This window comes from Lethenteron reissneri, chromosome 23, assembly GCF_015708825.2.
Source record: "Lethenteron reissneri isolate LAM-NWPU_2019-01 chromosome 23, ASM1570882v1, whole genome shotgun sequence".
Lineage (NCBI taxonomy): Eukaryota > Metazoa > Chordata > Hyperoartia > Petromyzontiformes > Petromyzontidae > Lethenteron > Lethenteron reissneri.
Window position 1 is genome coordinate 15,976,647 of NC_083801.1, and position 22,550 is coordinate 15,999,196.

The 22,550-nt window shown below is 41.7% G+C and overlaps 1 protein-coding gene across 1 annotated transcript; it reads right to left on the minus strand.

Moving 5' to 3' along the window:
* Window positions 1-2,550: 2,550 nt before the first annotated feature.
* LOC133346094 (fidgetin-like) lies at window positions 2,551-22,338 on the minus strand. Its single transcript, XM_061557477.1, is given in 3 exon segments — window positions 2,551-8,251; window positions 8,253-9,893; window positions 22,250-22,338. Coding segments are annotated over 2 exon segments (2,211 nt in total). The 5' UTR covers window positions 9,879-9,893; window positions 22,250-22,338; the 3' UTR covers window positions 2,551-7,666.
* Between the last annotated feature and the right edge of the window lie 212 nt (window positions 22,339-22,550).

The window sequence follows — 22,550 nt, forward strand, 5'->3', positions numbered from 1 at the left end:
CCAAGTACCCTCTAGACTCTATAGGATACTCTAGAGCTCCCGTTCCTGGAGGCCCTTCCTCCAGCAGTGCCATGAGCAAGACATTTTCCGGGCTGCACCATTTACCTTTGATGTTCTGTATTGTAAACCATATAAATACACTTCCATCGTGTTTGCAGACATAGAAATACATCTGTGGCCTAACAAAATATCATTGTATCTATCGTGCGTTTTATAAAATTGTATAAAAAAAATCGAAAACTGTATTTGTTTGAGTTTCTCCAGGTGTAAATGGAAGCAATATAAACCCTACAATTCATATTCCGCGTTGACAGTCCATTAAAGTCCACACTTCTCCAATATGTGAACATATCGGTCAAGGACAATGAACTGTTTTTTTTCTATAGCCTGTGATATAAATAAATAAAAACATGCAGTTACATTCTTTAGAGGACACTCCAAAATACCTACTTCACCTTTTAATTGCATTATAGTAATAACCATCATTATCTTAATTCACTGAGAGTGACAGATTGCCACTTGAAAATGTGAAATTAATTATGAATGTATCTATGTCTAACATGCTCGTTGCTATATCTAACATACTGGTCCATCTAGATTATATTTTTGTATGGTTTACAGCGTTTTGTGATATTTGAGGAAGAACGGAATAGCGAAATCAAAATGCACATCTAATTCACATTAACTTGTGAAATGCCACATTTTAGAAATTCCGTAAAACTCGGTCGCATCTGTAGCATTTCCGGACAGAACAAATGGCAAATGTTGAATAAACCTGAAAAGACATTTCGTGTAAAAAGGTCATATCTTTTTTCTTCTTACTTTCCCAACGAGGGTTATGGGCTATATGTTACATGTGTAAGGGAGCTAAGGAATTCTACACCAGAGTGTTTGAGAGAGTTATTTGCTAACATGCTTTTGGAAAGTAAGGCAAGCTGACGTAAAGGCAAGTACAGTAATCATTTTATTTGAGGGTATAGCCACTTCCATTGCACTGTTCTGTAAGAAGAAAATAATTTGACGCGTCGTGAGACGCCTGCGTGTTCTTGTTTCGCATAGCGATTACAAAGGCATTTTCGTATTATAATCGTTGACTTCATTTAAATTATTAAAAAAGCGTATGCCAGATTTACTTTAGACGTGAGCACCATTATGGCTCTCTTTGTACGAAGCCATACTTCTACTTAGTGCAACATTTTGAATTGAACGCTCGCTGCTTGAAGCAAAGTAAACGTGATTGACGCCGCCTTTGCGCATTAGCCTTTATGCCATACCACGCTGTTAGTGGTTCCAGGTTATTCTAGTCCCTTGTATCAAAGAAACGAGAGAAGAAGTAGGAAAAAAATGTACGTGAACCTCCTCGGTTTTGGCGGACGGGCGGGGGGGGGGCGGTGGCGACGAAAGAAAGAAGTAATTTAGGTGAGCTGTCAAAAAATTCTGTAAAACGGCACGGCTCAGCGCCCGTGCCATGGACGGCTGTCGCTTGCACTGGCCGCTGGAGGCTGCACATTCCAGCTTCGTCACAGAGACCCACGAGGCGCTGTCGTTTGGCACCCTCCTGATGCTTGAGCCACACGAGAGAACGACCCGCCATGTGGCAAAGCAATTTTTTTTAATAGATTGATAATATACCACTTGGAAAAATAAGTAGCTTATGATCGTGGGGCATTAGCAGAGGGACAATGTGTACTGTTGATGACCCCCCCCAACCCCCTTGTTTGCGTGATTGGCAACATAAGAAAGATATCTTATATTGTGAAAAACGCAGCAAGAACATTTTCTTGCTGTGTTTTTCACACCTGATGATGATTGCTTGTGTTGCAGTCGAAACGTCGTGAGGATTTTATTGTTTTATATTTTTATTCTTTTATTGTTTCCCTTCTACGTGACTTTACCGAAAGAACCAAGAATATGAATCTCTGCAGTCTCGAAAGCTTTAAATCAAAAGGCATCTTACTTTACTCCACAGACACACACTTTCTCCGGTCTTTTGGTTTAAATACGTCAGTATTTATGACGCACGAGGTCATCTCGGTGATTTTTCAAACAAATAATATTTTTGGTTTTGTTTCGTGAACAGAGTATTGTGAACGGTGATCGGGATGTGGAAAAGACATCTAACGCCGCATATGCCTGCTGCCCGGCACTGGTAGTAGGGTCGACTGCAGGGGTTTTGGCCACAGCTGCTTGTTAAACTCACTTATACCAGAATGGAAAGCTGCCTGGGGGGCACGTTTACAGGACTGAAGGCATGCGTTAATTGGAAACACCAGTAGCAACGTTGTTTTCTCTTCAGAACCAAATCGGACAAATAACTTTTCTTTTTAACGATTCTTGTACACAATGACTGTGTCGTTATTAACGTTTCTTTGTTGGGGGGGGGGGGGGGATAACAGCCATGTCATCCAAATAGCGAATTCTGTATTTTTCTGTTATAATTTTTTATAAAAGATACGAAATGAATTGCTTCATGCGACTGTGTGTGTATTGATGCATTTCACTCAAGGTAATAGTCATAATTTCCATAAATAAAGAAAACACGCTTGCAAATCCAACTCACTAACTTTTTATTTGAGGTATGTTCATTACTTTGTCACTATACAGTATTTAAAATACCAGAATGTACAACAAATAACACAAAAAGTTCTTATTTTTTTAAAACAACAATCTAGACAAAGAGAAAAAAAATCTAATGCAATCTAATTTTGACTTGACTTTGAGGAAACACCTTTAGCCCAAAGTGAGGCAACAACAGTAAGCTACAGAGGAACTGCAAGAACCACTATTTGTATGCAGCGTTGTGACGCCTGTGATATTTTTCACTTTACTTATACTTTTTTTAAACATTCATAAACCGGTCACTTTCAATGTAAATGGCAAATATTTAAAGTTATAGGTTATTACCATGAAGAACACACATGATTTTAGGGAACACGAGCTGAGTGACAGGCATCATTATTTCACCATTGGTTTAAAAATAACAAAAATCCAATAAGTACTTGTTGCTGTAGCTATGCCATAGGCCTGTGGATACAACAAAATAACTGTGCGATCGTGGTATGTAAAAAGAAATATGCAATAGCATTTGTTTTTGTATCTGTTCTCATTTCGAAAATAAGATCCCCACAGAGCAATGAAGTATCTGGAAATCAGTAAACACTAAGTGCTATAAACGACGAGTATAACTGCTTTGTCAAAGTCCAAGTTGCATAAAGTCATTTTTAAATAGGCTACATTGAAGGCGGTGAATTGAATTTACACCGCGTAGTAACCATGAAACTTTTCATTGATGTTTTGTATCCGGAATTACTATCACTCTGTAGTCTAAAATAATGGTGGTAAAAAAATACCCCCGCTATTATTATGGAATTCTGAAGAATCCTTTACCCATTCATTTTCTTTTTTTAATTATAATTAAAAAGAGCATTATTATTGTAATTTTTTTTTATCCCATAGAGAATGTGATCATTTTGTTTGATATTTTCTTTTTAGCCAAACATTACCATGTGGGCCTTATTTAAAAAACAATGACAAATCTGAAAATACCAAAGCATGTTGCACAAACCAAACCTGGGTGAACACACATTATAACTGTATCATGACATTTTTAGTACAGTACAGTAGTTAAACAAAAAATCATTTGGCATTTTGTTTCTGCTTATAATACTGTTCTAAAAAACAAATAAGAAGCTTTCTGAGGTAGAGTTTGTTCATGTGAAACATACATAATGAACTTTTTTAGACAGACAATGAAATGAGAAAATAAATATAAACTATTGTGTACAAAGTCTATTGATGAGGTAGAGTTGGTCTTTCAGCTGGCATAGCAATGTCCATAAATGACATCAGCTGTGCCAGCTAATGCCTGAGTACATTACCAGAAATGGCAAGTTTGTGGTAGATACATATGCCGCTTTCTTGTACGGAATATATTACAATGTGTGGAGCAGGGAAAAAAAAGCAGCTAAAACACAAAGACTATCCTCTGAGGTAACTTGCTGATTTACAACATAGTTTCACACCCCAATGTTCATTTGTATACACAACTTATCATTTAAATGTTTTACAGTACTGTACCATAGAGTGAATTTCTATACAATAGATCAATACAACAACAGTTAATGTCTACTTTGGCTTTTTTAGAGTTATCCCACTCCATCATAATACCAGTGACACATTCTTAAAAATGCTAATAGTTAAAACCTATCAAGAGGGCAGACCACATTAATGATCAGTTACACTTTTCACCACCTGTCTCTGCCCTTCGTTAACAACAAAATATATTTAGTAACGTTTTTTTCTTTGTGTGCAGCTCGTTTATACTTAAAAAAATTAATTATATTCTCTTGAATGCGAAATCATTTTTAACTGCATATTTTGTTTGTCAAACCAATGGAGGTATAATCCCAGAAAGTAATTTCAGATAAGTGGTTTGTTATCTTAACTAAAAAGACTTCCTTTCCAAATGTTGTTTATTTCACTCAGGAAAATGGCAATAATAAAACAACAAATTGTATTAGAGGTTAAATTTGGAAAGGGAAAAAACAATCAGGATAAGTTATGTTACGTCTAAATAAACACCTCTAATTTTCCATGACGTAAAAAAAACACAATTTTTCGTGGTGGCTGGTAATATACCTGAATTTGAAGGAACTTTGTGTTTATGTTAAGTAAAGAGTATTAGTTGTGTTTAAATTAAGGTGTCAAAGTGCTGATTGAAAGAATGTTTGTATGCAAATATTGTACATCTGGGAGTGGAAGAATTTTTTTGTGTGGCAATGGCTCTGCAATATAGATGAAAAACGGCAGTTGAAACAGCTACCCCTTTGTTTTAGCTGGCCCACCGAGACAGGAAGTCCCATAGCTCATAAGCACGGAAGAATGTGTAAAACCCAGAGCCCTTCACACTTGCTCAACAGATTTGGCTTTGTGGCACTCATGCCAATGCATGGCCAGCTTTGTTGACAGCTGTAAAGCCCTACCAGTTCTTCCCATGATAAATCGCTTTTATTACCAAAATGGCAGTACAGTCCGGAGTCCAGAGCAGCGTCTCCCTTTTCTTCTGTCGTTGTCATGAGACAAAGGCCCAATTTAGTTACGAGGGCCTGCGTGCAGGAACTGCAAGGATCACAGATGTCCTGCTAAGACCTGAAAGAAGGGGTTCCTGTTTTTCACTCTTTTTTGTGTGTGTGGATGTTAGAAACCAGGCAACCCCACGGAAAGAGGAGCTGAAAGCTTCTTTTGTCTCAGTCTGCATTGTGACTGCAGCATCGTAGAGCTCCAGCTAAATGAGACTTTTGTGTTTGTGTACAGAGCTTGCATTTGTTTGAGAAATTTCAACATACTAATAATAATAGAATATGATTACTAATAAGAGTTTTTTTAATGTAGAGCATAACCTGTGTAATTCTATTCAAATAACGGTGCAGCACTGTCGTTATTTCATTTCAAAATAAAGCCCGTTATGGGAGACAACTAAAAATTAGACACAAACTATATTTTTCGAAGTGCGTGACCAAGCTAATCTGTAGAAAAAGCAGTCGGGCAGTACACGCAGACATAGATGTCTTAAAACTGGCTTCTTTTCCCAATATAAGTCTATTAGTATTCTGTATTTGGTCAGCCCACGGCCACCTTCATACCCCCCCCCCCTCCCACCACGAGCATCAGCAGGAATGTTTACTGTCCTCTGCCATGTTCCTGATATATGGCTCTCAGCTGATCAGCTGTCACCAGTGGATGCAACCAATGGCCGAGCACCTCTCCTCCATACCATTTACTTGCTGCACTCTGAACTCTGACCTTTCAACTGTGCCACACAGATTTTGCTCCAGCCTTCTCGTGCGCATGCTCCCGCCCACTTCATCGCGGCCCTCCCTATGCTTGCCGGGCAATCCCATTGGGTAACATAGAAGACAGGCAGCATGTGAAGGTCAACAGCCAAAGGTTATAGGTTGCACGTGCTATTGGTCGAGGAGTTTTTGGATCATTTTGGCTAATGACTACAATTCAATAGCCCCATCTTTAGCTTTATTACAGTAATGGTGGTCATCTGACCTTTGCGCCTGGAGAACGGTCGGTTGGGTAGCTATGCAGCAAATGTATCATGAGGTGATGCTGTGAGTCATGGCCAATCACTGGACTGATATTCCCCCCCCCACACACACAGTACAAAATGGCTAACATCAATGATGATATTCTATTAAAGTCTACACAGCACTGCAGGACAAAACCTTCACTTGGTATAAGCTACGTTTTAAAGCATCGGACACACAGAAAGCTTGAATTTATCCTACATAATACATTCAGTGTCAATCTTTCTGTTACCCACCTATTATTTCAAGTAATGAGGTAAACGAAAGTGTAGTATGAAACAAAAGCAGTTTTTTTTTACATAGTGCCTTTCAAAACATTCATTCTGAGGTAAGCTTTGCATTTTGAGTGTTGCACTGGTGGTAGAGCATTGTAAAAATGTTGCAAAGTGCTTTTTGCAAACGTGCAGTTTACTGAAAAGTTGAGTCAGAGTGACAGTTGGTTGACAGCCCAAAACAGATCTGCTTTGGTTTGCTGCACCAATCTTGTTTGAAGTCACATGACCTACAGTCAAAACAAAAGCAAAAGGCCATGTTGGATTTGGATAATCCAGCAGCATGCGCTGCTTTGAGAAATGCAAATGCAGTTCCATTATCTGTCTAAAACGCAAATAACAAATACATTATCTTACATTTTCAGAAGGGGTGAAATTTGTTTGCCAAAAAAACACTCGGCCATTTTACAGTGCTTATTCATTTCGTGAAAACTCATATACTTTCGCTTTCCTGAGTATTTCAAGTGATCTTGAGATAATGATTCTCAGGCAGGATTATCGCTAGCTTATGTCTCAAATTACACAACACAGGCAAGTGAGCTGACGAGAGTGAAAACATGCCTGTCACATAAAATATTGAGGCCGCTGCTTATGCTTGACTATCGCTGTGATTATTTTGTTTCATCCCCCTATGATTTGCAGTTGACTCATTTAAAAATGGATTTAAAGCTGTGAATTAGATCTATATTTCGGAAATAATTCAAGAAACTAAATGTAGCAAACCTGTTCAGGCACTTCGCAACACTATAATTTAGCGATTGGGCTTTAATACTGAGTTTTAAAGCTTTCATTTAACTTCATCTCGCTTTCTGTTCTCTTGCTGCTTTAAAAAATAAACAACACATAATGAGCACAGGCAAAGAATAACAATGAGTGCTCCTGAGACACCGTGAATACTGTTGTAATTGGGCAAGGTTCAGGGATTATGTTTTGTTGACAGACTTGATTATAAAGCAAAGTTCACCTTTGCCATTGTCTACTGCACAACTTGAATCAAGAAACGTGCCTAGCCCCTGCAACATTTCCATGCCTTTACTTGGACCGAGTCCTAAGGCCAACGAATAATCTGATGGATATTTGGTAATCTGACGATCTGTTATGTTTATGTGCCACTTACATTATTATTACTGTCTTATTTGTTTAAATATATATATAACTTCTAAACAAACTAATTCCACTGCAATCCATATCAACTTTTTTTTTAAATTGCAGCTTATACAGAGAGCAACTGTTAAAACCCTGAGACTTAAAATTGACACCACGAAGGTTTACACTTCATGGCCATATCAGCCTGCCACATTATGCCTGTCCACTGCCATACTGTTTATTCCACTCGGCGTACATCTCTACATCTTTTTGGGACACACTTGCTCTTACTGCACGCAGGGCCCTGTCAAAGTCTGTGTACATGATTTGCCGTGAAGGGTCATGTAAGTCTGGAGTCCTGGAACCCTGCACGGGGCCTTGCATGAAGGCCTTGTAGCAGAGGCTGGCCATGTCTGCTCCCGAGAACCCTTCCGTTCTGCTCAAGATGAGCACCATCTCCTCGGGGCTGAGCGAGTAGCTGCGGCGCGACAGAAACCGCAGGAGTATCTGGTGTCGTGCGGGCCCGTCCGGCGGGGGCACGTAGACAGTTCTTGAAAACCATCCGAGGGTCGCGTCGTCTAACTCCTTTGGGTGGGACACTGAACCAATTAGAGCCACCTTTGGATCCTCACCTGAGGCTAATCTTATTCTATCCAAATGCAGCAGAAGCCTTGCCCTCGCTCTCTTCACCTCGTTGTCCCTGTCAGCCTGCTGCGCGAGCACCGCTTCAATGCAGTCAATGAAAATTACCGAGGGCTGGTGGCACATTGCCACTGCAAACATTGCGTCGATGAGTTTTCTCGCTCTCCACGGCACGCTTGGAGACCAAGGCTGATCCACTTACACGGAAAAAGCTCGCGCTCATCTGCCCGGCTACACATTTGCCCAGCAGGCGTTTGCCTGACCCCGGAGGCCCAAAAAGCAATGCAACTTTTAGGGTGTCTCCAGAGTACACGTCTGGTCTCAGCATTGGCCACACCAGACTTTCTTTCATGGCATTTTTGGCCTGCTCCAGCCCTGCCACATCATCCCAGTGAACAGGTGGGCTGGTATCCAGCATTTCACGTGTGACGAGTTCCACTAAGCTCGGCTCTATGTTTTTAAGTCTCTCTCCCACAGACGGCTCATGGGAGGGAACTGCACCTGCGTCTTGGTGATAAAGGGGCCATGGCGCGGCATGTCTGTATTCACCGCTGCTTTCAGGTGTTACTGCAGAGGGGATAAATTTACTGCTGAAATGATCGCTATTTGGTCCTAACGATTGTTTAACAGGCCCTTGTGAAGACGATTGATGGTGGATGGTGTGGTTTGGCTCGACGCCATACTTGCGCAGCGGCTGCTCGGCTGCCAGTTGCCTCTGGGGCTGCGTCACCGGCTGAAAACCCACCCCGAGGCTCTGCGTGTCTGCACCATCGTAACCGTCATAGGGTCGATACATCTGGCTCGTGAAGGAGCTGGACGGCTGTTTGCAACCATAGCTACCGTATCCAGAGTCATTGTCGCCATCCTCAGACATAAATGACGCTTTCCTCTTCAGATTGCTACCAGCACTCAGGCCGACACCTGAAGGGTTGGAGGAGGGTGAGCCGTGAGCCTGATGGTAAACGTAGCTGGATACCGGCATGGTCGTCGATGACAGAGGAACGTTGTGTTGGGCCGGCATGTAGCCCGACGCGATGTGATGCCCACTGGGGCTGTACCCGGGGCTGGTGGCCTGCGAGGGCGCGGGCGGCCCATATGGCGGCGAAGAGTACGAATACGCCTGCGTGCCTGGCATCATACTCGCCGTGGTGCTCGTCTGCTCGGAGCGCATCATGCCCGCGCTGCGAGCCGGGGACGGGCGCGGGGAGGGCAGCGTGGAGCCCGACGTCGTGCAGAAATTGGACGAAGGGTAGGAGCCGTTGCTGTAGCCGGCGGAGTACACCTGCGTGTTGGCCGCCGCCGCCGCCGGATGTGAGCCCGAGATGTTGCGCCCGTCGGGCACAGGGTAGTTCGGTCCTGACATCGTCCCAGCCATTATGGGTGAGTTCATGGCAAGAGGACCGGCGGGTGGTAGCGGGGCGTCGCTGCTGGCTTTCCCAGTGCAAACAGCGTCTTGAGTGCAGTTTATGCTGTACGCCTCGTCGAGGGGCGTCTGCCACTGCGCCCCGTCCTGCTTCTGCCCGTTGAGCAGCGCCAAGGAGGATTCGTCGAGACGTGGGGGCTGGGCGGGGTGCTCCGAGTACTTCTCCGCGTACTTCTTGAGCAGATTTGACGCAGTGAGCTCTGAGATGTTGTCATTGGCCCAGGAGTAGCGGAAGTGCTGGATGTGTCCGCGGAAGGCTCCCTCTGCCTTGTGGAGTGGTAGAGAGCCTCCGGATGGCATGTCGAAGCGCTGGCCCTGCCAGTGCGGCAGGTGCTGGGAGTGCTCTGGTGTCCACTGCATCTTGGTGGACCTGTCCTGTGACCCCAAAAACGACAACAAAAAACTGGTCAATATTTTACCCGGTTTTTACATGGACAAGCAACTGCACGTCATTGTTTTTTTGTTGCAGGTAGCCAACTGTTTGGCATTATATCCCTGTGGAATGATTGACACACTCCATATTCATTGGCTCAGCGCTGAAAACTAAGGCGATGAAAACAGTTGAAGCAAAGCAGAGTTTTAGATTTATGTTTTGAAGCCGGTGCAACGTAATGTGCTTCCAAGCTTTTGGCTCGAGCATTTGCAAAAAAACATGTGAACGAGGATTGCCGGGGTTTGAAACGTTAAATGTCGACGTGAATATGCCACGTATTTATTTATTGGGCATCTCATGCATATGTTTACATATTCTTTTGGACCTTTTCAGTTTATTCCCCCACTAAAACCAGATTAAATGCAGATCAGTGAGAACTATTAGCGGTAAACTCCAAAGGGTAGTTGCCAAACAAAGCCGGGCCCTTTTCTAAACAGCGTGGCCCACGCATGCCTGCTGGAATTCTTGCGCTGCCAGATTTAAGGGTGTGACAAAGGGGAGGGGAATGGGAGGGTGGGGGAGGGGTCTGTTCCGAGCTGCTGAGCGCCGTGGGAGCTCTGCGCGTGTGCTCGTGTGTGTGTGCGTGTGTGTGCGTGTGTGTGCGCGTATGCGCGCGTGTGTGTGTGCGTATGCGAGTGTGTGTGCGCGCGTGCGTGTATGCGCGTGTGTGCGCAATGCCTGCTCGCATATACGCATGTTGTATACGAGTGAACGCGTACGTTGTCAATGCAACTGAGTGAGCGAGACCGTGTCTTTTTGTGTGTGTGCATGCAATTGTTGTTGTGTTCGTTGCGCACACAGGGAGCGAGCGAGAGAGAGAAAAGTGCGGGTTTGTGCGTGAATATATCCCTCCACATTTGGAAACGTGCGTTTAGATTTTTTGGCCGCTATTCATTTCCACACGACGACGAGCCAATTTCGTTGAGCTATCATTTGCAGCGAGGTCGCTTCTGAAAAAGAGCTATATAGCTCGGTGGGCCTTAGCTGGTAAAATAAAAATACATGTTTAGTTGAATATACGCTCTTTGCTTGTGTGCGCGTGTGCGTGCGCGCGTGTGTATTCCCGTGTACCGTATCTGTGTGCATGTGAGAGTGGGGGGGTAACCGAAGCGTAACAGCAACCTGCCATGGCCAGCGACCAATATAAAGCAAGAGCCCATGTATTCTTGCGCATAATATGCACCGCTTTACCTGCTTTTTGAAGCCCACAAGCACACCAGCTAAGTGTCGGACGTTACAACAAAGCGCGCATTGCGCCTGTGTCTTATAACAAAGGTGTAAGAAAATACAATCCAGTAAACAAAGCAAATGCTGAATAAGTAATTTTTGGTAACCAGACCATTTTGCTTGTCGTGAATCACAGTAACAGAAATATAAGCAAGGGCGGGGGAGTGGCGCAGTGGTTAGCGCGCTGTGCTATGAACCTGGCGACCCGAGTTTGATTTCTGACCAGATTTGAGTCGAATGAACTCGCCCTGGCTTTGCCGACCCTCTCCAATCCACACTGACCAGTGTCGTAAAATATGGTCGCGGTGGAGCGATGTTAACTCCCTCGCCTGGTATGCAAGTCGTGGGTTCGATCCCGACCCTGACGCCTGCATAATTGAAGTTTGTATGTTCTCCCCATGGTCGCGTCGATCTTTCTTGGTGTCCTCGGCTTTTCCCCTTCATATTTAGAAACACGCGTTTAGAGCACTTGGCTGCTATACATTTGCACGTGCTAAGCCGCTTCGTTGAGCTGTCATTTGTTGCCAAAAAAGAGCTATCTCGCTCAGTGGGCCTTACCTGGTAAAATAAACTCAATAAAAAGGTCGAACAACCACCCACCCTCCCCCCTATGAACGGCAGGGAGTGTGGGAAGGCCTTCATCCAGCAGTGGATTCACAAAATGTGTTGTAAATTACGATAATTGTTTTTTAATGACAAACTTTAAAAAATTAGTATGCATTGGTTGTTAAAGATCGTGCAGTAATTTCGTGACAGTGGCCCAACAAAAACCATTGCAAACACGACACAGCACATCATATTCACATCTACTTTTTAAACCCCATGTCACATGACCAAAAAAGTAGGAGTTTCCACGTAAGACAAAATATAAAAAATTTGAGAATGCTCTTATATGTGTTCCCCAATCTGCAGTGAACAAACAACATGAGATGGCGGCCTGTACACTTATGACCATGCCCGTGCTATCCCACACATCCGCCCCAGTCCGTGTACGCTCACGGTATATATTGCATACCCTATATAATTCCCCATGTCAACACAGACATATAATGAAAAAAAAAAGTCAATTAGATTTCCCTAAATTGTTGGAACGGCTATATTAAGTGTTTTAAATGAGGTTTTCCCCGTTTTTTCCGGCAATAACTGGTGCTCAGCTGTTTGGCTGAGCTGCACACAAAAATGCTTCATAACATATGAAAAATTGGCCTCATTCAGTCATGTCCACCCGGGCGAGCAGATTCCCCACCAGTGACGGGACTTGATCCTATTACACCAGCATTGTTGTTTTTCACAACCGGCCATAACTCCATTTGCAGACTTTGTTTTCAACTGTGACTCTCAAGAAAAATGCATCGCATTTATCAAAACGTCTTTTGCAATTATGCTCGAACGTTTCAGAATTCATTGGCTAACTATTGGTACCAAAATAAACAAAAGGAATCGTTGGTGTTCTTATCCTTTTCAACGCTTACATATTTATTTACTCTGTTTTTCCTCCGTTTTTATATTTGTAATTAATGTATCTCAATTGTTTTTTTTCTTGTATGAGCAGATAGCCTTGCATTTACTGAAGAAACCTACCAGTAACATCCTTTCAAAATTACAACATAAAAATAACAAGTTTGGCTTCCCCAGATGTTTAGCAGTAGCCTTAATCGCAAGAATGACTACTAATACTCTCCGTAAGTGTTCATATGCATTTCTATGTATGTGCATATCCGTGTTTTAGTATAAAACATGCACATATACATTAGTCGCGAGCTGCTTTTGTGTTTTTTGATGCCGTATATATACGGCATTGAATAACCTGTAACCAGCAGTGGATTGACAAAGGGCTACGTATGTACAATAACTGCAAATATATGTCATGCATGTAAGCATTGAGAAACGCATAAACAGCATCATATGAGGTTCCATTAGGCTTTTGTGCCCTCTTGTTCTAAAAGAACACAGCCATGCGTCACGTGGGTCCCAAGCTCCTCAGAGAGCCCCCTTCGTGAACATTAATCTGCTGTCCACCTCCAAACATGGAGCCCTTCCATCTCTGTCACTCTCTGAATAATCGGATGTCATTTTGGCCGGCATTGCTGGTGTGCCTCCAGATCAGATAACAGGGCCGGTGGCGGTGGCGGAGAGGGACCTAGGAGGAGACCAATGATGTTACGCTCGCAGGCAGAATTATCGTAACTCCGCCGCCCTTATGCGCACTCCTACACCATCCGCCCTGACACATTATTACACAGTTTCTGCATCAGAGCGATGGGTTCGCCTCGGCTATGTACTCCCCGGATTGGTGTGGCAGGTCCACTTGTCAGTGACCGTTTATGAGTCATTCGTCAGAAGGACACGAACGCATTTAACCCTGCGGTGCTTAACATTACTACAAGGGAAACTTTAAATGATCAATGCTTTGGTCCTGAAAAGAAGAAAATGCCTGATATGCCACTCGATGTAAATGGACAAAAATAAGTTATGACAAGGAACAGGGCTTCAATGTTTTCCTTCAGGCATGTTGAGACTGCTGCCAAGTATAAGTGGAGGTCAACCAGATACAAGATTAATAGCCAAAAACGGGCACATTTTACAGACCTTACAGTACTTTCAATTTTAGTAACTTCAAAACAGGATAAACATATAGTTATTGCATCACAGTACTCTAAGAAACATCTATCACGATCGCGTATAAGACAAACTGTCGTTATTTCAACCAGATACAAACGTATTTTAAAAAAAGCAACACTTTTTCTTAAGCGTGACTTAATACAATTCTGCAAGAAGTGACACTTGATTTGAGTGACGCAATGCTGTTTTTTTTTATTCTGTACAAGAGATATCTGCACTGCAAATACACCAGTGCGTGTTTACACACTCTACTAGGTTCGTGTTGTCGTTGACAAAAATAAACTACTGTACGAGACCGGTTAGATAGTACCACAATACTATAAAGCGATTACCATCAAAACACTGACCGATGACCAAGATAACGCCATGCCACACAATCATTTTCAATTGTGGCATGGTCAGATAGTGGTTATCTCCCAGCTACAATAATAACAATATTGACGCCTTTTCCATGGTTCCTTGAAGCACCCACACTCCAAGAAAACCACCATTTCTTGAATACAGCAGGCCAAACCTGCTTGGCTGTTCGAACGACGACGTATCGGCACGTGTCTGATCATTCGTGCAGGTTTTTTTGAAGATCCCAAGAAGTTCTGCTTACAATCTACAATCACCCAAATGTGCTTCTACCGTGTGTTATCCAGGGCTACGTGCTGGCCGACGGTGGCTCCTTCTGGATGCAAACTAACGCAAGGAAGCAACTGGGTCCGCCGCGTATTGTGTACGCCACACTGCAGCGTGGTTTAGTTTGAACTGGCAGTCAACTGCTGCCATGCAACATCAAGTGGTACGTGCACGGTCGTGGTGGACGGAGACGATGAATGGAAAATGAATGTGGGCATTTTAAATGTGTACACTCAAAATGCTGCAGTCGCTGATGCCTTGATCGCACATTGCGTGCTCCCAAAACATGGCATGCCCTTTGATGTGCGGCTCCCTGAACAGTGGGTACACAGATGGTAGAGTGATGAAGGTGAGAAATATGAAAAACCTTTGCTTGAAACCCCCACAGTGGAGGCACTGAAAATGCAGTTTGAATTCACACGTGTATAAATGTGTGAGAATGCTGGATTGCACAATCAAACAGATTTGACAGTTTGAAAGGGAGTGGGAGAGTTCACGCTGCCAATGACAACGCAAGATAAAGATGGATCCCCAACTCATATTGATCCCCTATAATGCAGTGTGAAGGAAACAACAAGTTTATGGCATAAATCAATACTTGGTCAACAAATACTGTAACCCCTAAATTTATTTATCAAGGTTTTTTAGAAACGAGTATCGCATTCACATACAACACCTATTTCCATATTACGAAATGCTGCCGCATCAGCATGTTCACGTGCCAGGGCCTTTTATCCAAATAGGAATCTGGCCCAAAAATGTTTTTTTTGCTATTTATGGAAAAACTGTGCTTCATATACCTCCACGTCCATCTTTCCTTCAAAACCCGCAAGGACCAGCGTGATCTAGTATGGTCAAATAACTCTCACGAACCGACACGACTTGTAAAGGCCCTCATCCAACAGTGGAATGACAAAAGGGCCGTACATATACTCTGTGTGGTAAACTGAACAGTGAATGAACAAACGCTCTATAGAAATGGAGTACAATACATCAAGTGTAGTAGTGTGATGCATCATTCAAATAAATTACCGTTTATGAGTTAACATTTAGTTTTATGTTATTAATTACAATGTTTGACAAACAGCATATCAAATTCTCTCAGCATAATGTCATAATAGAAATTCATTGAAAATAGTTTTTGTTTGAGATTATACAGCATTCTAATCCTGAAAAGTATTTTTAGAAACTTCAGTTTTTTATTTGCAAATAATCAAAACAATTCCAGAAAATGTAGAATTGACAGCCACGTGTCAATCCACTGCTCGATGATAAAGACCTCCCTACACTCTGTCAGTCATGACGCTTGTTTGACCGTACAGCATTTTACCGTGCTGATTGGTGTGGTTTCGTGAAGGAAGGGCCCAGCACCAGTTTAGATATCGCTCGCCGCTAATGTTAGCCGTGGCCAGAAATTGAACTCAAGTTGTTGGGTTCATTGTATAGTGGTGCTATCCACTGTGCCGCTGTTGCCTACTATTTCTGTGTTTTTAATGGAAAAATAGGAAAAAAAATTGAGCCATTGATAGAAGTAAACATACATCAATTATAAATGAAATACTGCATGACCAAATGTTCTGTTAAAAGTCACGCTGAGGATACACACACACACACTCTAAATCCTGCAGTTATTGCTCTGTGCTCTGAACAGTAAGAAACTGCGCTCTCATGGACTTTGAAGGAACATCAAAAAAAGTCATTAAGTAGTATTTTAATTGACTGTTCAAAATGCAAAACCGACAACCTGGTGAACAATAGCAAAGCATTACTGAATTGTTAAATACAGTTTAAAAATAAGTGAATACCATTTCTCCCAAAAAAATCTTTCTTCCATCAAACTGGCACAAGGAAAAGCCTGCAATCGGCACCCAAATTAAGGTTACCATCAACAGATACCATAGTTACAGTGCATAGGTACTGTACTTCTCCTTTTCTTTTCACCTGCATCCTTGTGTGGCACACAAAACACATTTGCTCGTGCAATTTCATACGGAGAGGCTTTGCTATCGAGGATGTTGTGCTGTTTGCACTATGCCAGAGAGGGTCTCACAAGCTCTGGGGAGGCCTTGTTGTTTGTTTATTGACGGGCCTGGGCGACGAGTCCCAGCTGACGGAGCCTCCGTGCCAGAGAATGTGGCAGTGGTTCAGGGAATCCAATCAAGCCGGCGATGCCACGCCAATTACCGTACTTAATTACCAACTCAACACAGCGCACAGGCCCATGAACCAATGTTAGCACAGAGAGCGCGACGTAATGTGATGTGATTTTACGGTAAGTGCTCAATGGCGTTAACCAATTAGATGCATTAGTATGGATGCTTCTCCTTTCATATTCTTTGTTCTTTTTGAAAAGAGGTCCTTTTTAAAAAAAGGATTGCATGGTGCAATTAAGTACAAAAGAGTGCCCATTTTAAAACCTATTTTTAATGGTCTTCATGAAAAACTTGGGTCTGATCTCTGACCATGTGTGAAAATTGTAATCTTTGTAAGGATGTGCCAATTGTCAGAAACATATATAGTGGCAGCGTGGCGTGATTCAACAATTTTTAACACGCTTGAATGTGAGGACTTTCATACAGAAAACTAAAAAAAAAATCTGTGATGACATCTAAAGACAAATTAATCAATAAACTACACAAAGCTATATAATTTCTATACAGTACTGTGCCTTTTAAGATATCACCATTATAAACAGACATTACATATGTAAATACATTGTTTACAAACATGTGCTCTTATAAGTTAAAGCTTAAAATGTGGATATATTTTTAAGAAACACATTTCAAATAAGTATGAACCAATAAAGTTACAAAAAAAAACTATGTTTTTTAAAATTTGAGGAACGCGCTTACGTTTATACGTGTACTCAAAGTGAAATACAGTTTCCTCTTATGCCATACAAACATTATCTTCAGAGTGGGAGAACTTCTTTTCATAATTACCCAATGAAAATAATATTGTAACGCTGCCGATATAAAACTATCAGCCTCCGTAATTGTTAGCATGCACAAAGGTCCCTGAATCTCTGATGCTTTTGTCATTACGTCGATATGCCGTAATGTACGTCATGCATCTTCGCGTAAAGATGTGCGCAGCTGGCCTCGGCCAGCGAATAAGGCAAGATTGCCCATGGGCAGAGCCACGTCTCCTTGCATCATTGGCTCCGCAAACGATGATGCATCTCCAAACGGGCCACGCTGGCCACAGCGACTTTGACAAAACGTCGCTGTTTTCTTCTCTGGTTCCTTTCTCTTCCCCCCCCCCCCCATTCTTTAAATGTTCGTCATCACCAGTCTATAAGCCAGGACTATTTCTGTGATTTATGTTCCCAGTTTTTCTCCTGTTTCCCTTTCCATCTTTTGAAAAGCAATGAATGCTGCTACATCCTGTAGAATGCTCAGTTTTTGAAATGTGCTCCTGTCGATTCATAAATCAAGCTCGCAACGATCTGACAGCCGCAAAATATAATGGAACAGTTAATATAAATTCCTTTTAACGATAAATTGATTATATCCCCGGTCTTTGTGGTAAAATAAATCCTCCAATTTTACTTAATAGACATTATATGTATTGCGTAATGTATTTTGTTAAATTATTTGAATGGAAAAAAAGAACGCCCTGTATAAATTATAACGGACGTCGGCATTGGCAATATTTTCTTACAGAACCAGGTAACAAGTATTCTAATATCAGTTGCTGAACAATAACTTCAGTTAAACATGCATAAAATAACGAATAACATCACAAATTATTAACATTTGAGACTACACAAGATAACGCCAGCATTTACGTGACCATTCCACAGAAAAGGACATGCCGAGGCGATCGTATATTTTGGTAATATAATATATTCTATAGCATATGGCACACATATTGGATCATCTAAGGCTTTCTAAAATCTGGTTATGAAGGCTCATGTTTAAAACGCAAACCCTGTTACAAAATACAATGGGATGTGCCTGTGGTAAGGGCAAAAATATTCGACCAGCTGTGCAACCCTGGCAGTAGCATGAATTTAAAATATACATGGGTCAAACCTCCCCCCACTGCCAAAATAATATTGATTATTCCTTGGTTTAGGTGCTGGGCATGAGCAGTTTACGGCGGGGCCAGGCTGAATGCACGAATAACTTCATTATCATGGAGGTCTGGCCTATCAGAGATAAGCTTTGCCATCACTTGCTTATTCCCCTCTAGGGTAAAACTAGTGGCACGAAAAGGTGGATAAAACCTTTTATAGTGCAAACGTATGGCCATGCAGCACAGGCAAACATTCGCATCCACTCGCTGTAGAAAGGTTTCTTCCACCCAACACCCCAAAAAATTTAAAAAAAATAAAAATGCAATCTCATTGAAACGGTAAACTGTCGTAAATGTCATCGATTGCAATGGTACCACTGTTGTAGTTTTAAAACAAAGCTCTATTGAGTAGCACTAAGAATGCAGAAAACAACATGCTGGTTGAAGGCATTTTATTGTTATTTATTTACTGTCAAGGTACAAAGAATTACTGTGCAAAATCAGAGACCATTTCAGATAAAGTTAACAGCTCTAGAACCTTTGATTTACTTACATGTAAAACGCCATTGTGAATTCCCAGGGTCCTCATACAATTGCTTCATATAAGAGTAAAAACAGATGCTGTGTTATAGATCCAAGCCAAAGAAAATGGGAATTCCATGGATAGAAGTGTTCAGTCGTGAGAATAAGCCAACACTAAAACACAATGAATAATCAGATATTTAACATAGTATATTAAAACACTGTACTGTATATTGACAAAATTTAAACATATATAAATATCCTTGTTATGTACCATACAAAGACAGGATTTTTTTGAACGCAATCTCTGACAAAGAATGGCATACCAGTTCTAGCAATAAGGGTGCCTAAAGGAGTCATTGCTATTTAGAGCCATCTTATTCATAGATTCAAACGTCACCGGGAAACCTTACATATGCAGGGTATCTGTGTCGCTCTTGCGATCACTTGTCCACTCTCTATTTCTGTCTGTGCCAGTGCGGCCCTCTCTGCCTTTTCTCGGCCTTTCGACATCTGCGTTCCCGGGATCTCTTCTTGCATTTGCCAGCCATACACAGCCACCGCGCCCCAGCCGTGTGGCCACCACTGCCTTCTTTCACAAACTCGTATTAAGCCAGATTGCATCAGGCCTGAATCAATATTAATTAAAACGGCGAAAAGATTTACCGTCTTTGCCCCCCTCCCGCCCAGCAGTCTAATTCCACTAATAAACATGCTCACTCAGGCTAAGCTACAGCGGGTAGAACAGGTTCTGTTATGGTTCTCTGGTTTTACCCACTGAAAGGTATCAGTTTCAACCCGGCTGCTGAACTGCATAACAGGAGTCACCCGCTATAACAAAAAAATAAGAACCTGACATACGTTCCGTACGTTTATTATTGCCACACACTGTACGAGTTTATGCTTCGCCCCGTGGTGTAATACGTTAGAGTAGCTGCAAAAGATTGTAATATAAAAAAGCAACATTTAAGGGAGTATAGAAGGTAAAAAAACGCACGCCAATTTTTAGATTCTTTGTAAAGCGCGTTTTAGCGATGCAGTAAAAAAATGTAACGTTTTGGCAAATGCAATAACTACCTTGAGCATTTTGCATTATTCTTTCACCAGGACTAGATATAACGTATAGTACTTACAACGTGTATATATTTTTTATAATTTAAAACGTTTTCAATTATGTGGTCTTTTACTGTATTATATGTGCAATGCAGTATTCAAACATGAGGTTTACCATATTAAATGTCTAATTTACATGTGGAATTTAGATGGATTGTCTAAACATTACACTTTTGTTTAAACATTATAAACTAAACACCGTACCGCAATGTACGTCACTTTATTTCAATTATCGTCCTTCCATGCATAATAAGAGGCTTTCTGAAATCCTATATTTTGCATTTAAGGGATGCAAATTCAAGGAAGAAAACAGCCTACATATAAATATTAAAACACATTCATACGGCTCTTTTTAAGTTTTTTTTATTATACATAACACAATGTCTTGGTTTTATTGAAGTTATGGAAATGCACTGTATCTACAATAAATCTGAGCATTTATTGCACACCATATACCACTTGACTTCATACTAAGCATGGATTATATTGGAAGCACCGGACCGAAATGAAGTAATATAGAAGCCCTGTCCTCCACATGCAATGACCGCACTCGCGTATTTGATTGGGGGCAGACGGAGCTATATAAGGCAACCCAGCTGAAGGGCAAAGTTGCAGGTCTCCACTTCTTGGTTACAGACTCCAGTGAATGGACAAAAATCAATACCACTGCAGGAACAAACTGTACTCTTGATATCGGAGTGGCCCATAATCCAGCTTCTATGAGTTTGTTGCTAATATGACCTTGGATCGTTTTTTTGATTTTCTCCCGAAGAACCTGTTTTTTTCATGGAAAACTTATTTTCATGGGTCAGCCACAGTGAATCCTTAAAACTCATGTTGATGGCCACCATTTAGACTTGAGATTGGAAGCTGAACAGTAGAACTCCAATAAATCCATGGTGGTATGGGGAGACCAGATCACGGATCCCGTAGCCGCGGAGGTTAGTCCCGAAATCCACAAAATATGTTGCACCACCGTAGTGTGTCATGGATTACAGGGCAAATTAGCCACGCGGCTCCATTAATCCATGAAAACATCTCATATTACAGGGGAAGTGCGAGCACGTGACTAAAGGCTAAATTAATGCGCGATAAAATTGCGGATTATGAGGTTACACGAATTTTCCAAGGCCTAAATGGTGCAAATCTGCCATATGGGTTAACGTTATAGGATTTTAGAATTTTTTCAGGCTTGACATCCAAGTGTAGAAAATTCAAAAGAGGCCAACGGCTCCATTGCAATGCGAACTATTAATTACTTAATTAAGCACATTACAAAGAGACCAGCGATTTCGTCGAAATGATAACATTGCAGAGATGTAGCAAGGAATTTAAGACAAAATAATAAAATAGTTTGCATTTCGGAGAAGATGGCAGCCTATTTGGAAAGCGCAGCACTTAAAAAAATATGAAATACTATTTTAAAATAATTCTAATATATTACAATCTGTGCACGCCGCTAACGTGGTGTGCCGCGGACTGAACGAGAGGAGTTAGCCGCTCCCAGAAGACATACAGAAATCCTGCGATTTTTTGCGGATTACAGGATCAATGGTAGTTGCAGACTACTGGCAATTCACCACCGTAATTTGCTAATTAAATAAATGCAGACTTTTTGTGCTTGTCTCTAAACATCATTCAAGGTGAATCGCAGATGATGCATTAAAATTTACAAAAACACAAAGCTGTGAAAATAAACAGCGAATTAAAATCACAATTAATATATTGAGAAAATCAATGCAATTTACAGTCTTAAACCGATCTGCTTAAGTGATGGCTACCTTGTATTTTTTACCCCGGTGTCATTTAAATTTCCTTGTTTATTTTATAACTTTAGGATTAAACCACAAGCTGATCAAGCACAACCCCTTCAGGTATTGTGCAGATGTGAATTGATTTGTTCTGATATGATAAACAGGATGAGGCGCCAATGAATATATGAATGGAATTTTAACATCGTTGCAATCAAAACCCTCAGATTACCATGGTTGGCTACGTACGGTGCGAAAGAAATGCATACGTACATGAAAATCCCTTAACACGATACATTTGCACACTCGTTACCAAAATTGTACATACTCTCCTCCACGTGAGTAGTGTAATAACACTCTCCCTTAACAAAGCCAAGAGCCACGCAGGGTGCCGCAGTGATATGACACCTGGGACTCACAGCAAAAGGTTTCAGAGGTTCGATTCCCGACTCGGGCAGCTTTCGGCGTGAAGTTTTTATGTTTTCTCCTGGTTCTCCTGTTTCTTCCCATAGCTAAAAAAAAAAATACATACAATGTAACTGGTATTACCCAAACATCCCAATGCTGAAAAACTTCCTGAAAATTAATCAATTGGGATTACACACAGTAGCAACATCGCTACCCTACTGCAATAACTTGGCAGGACCCTACTGAATAATTATCAGTGAGGCTTTCTTGAGTAAACCAAGCAGAATAACAACGAAAAATGGGCTGCAAAAG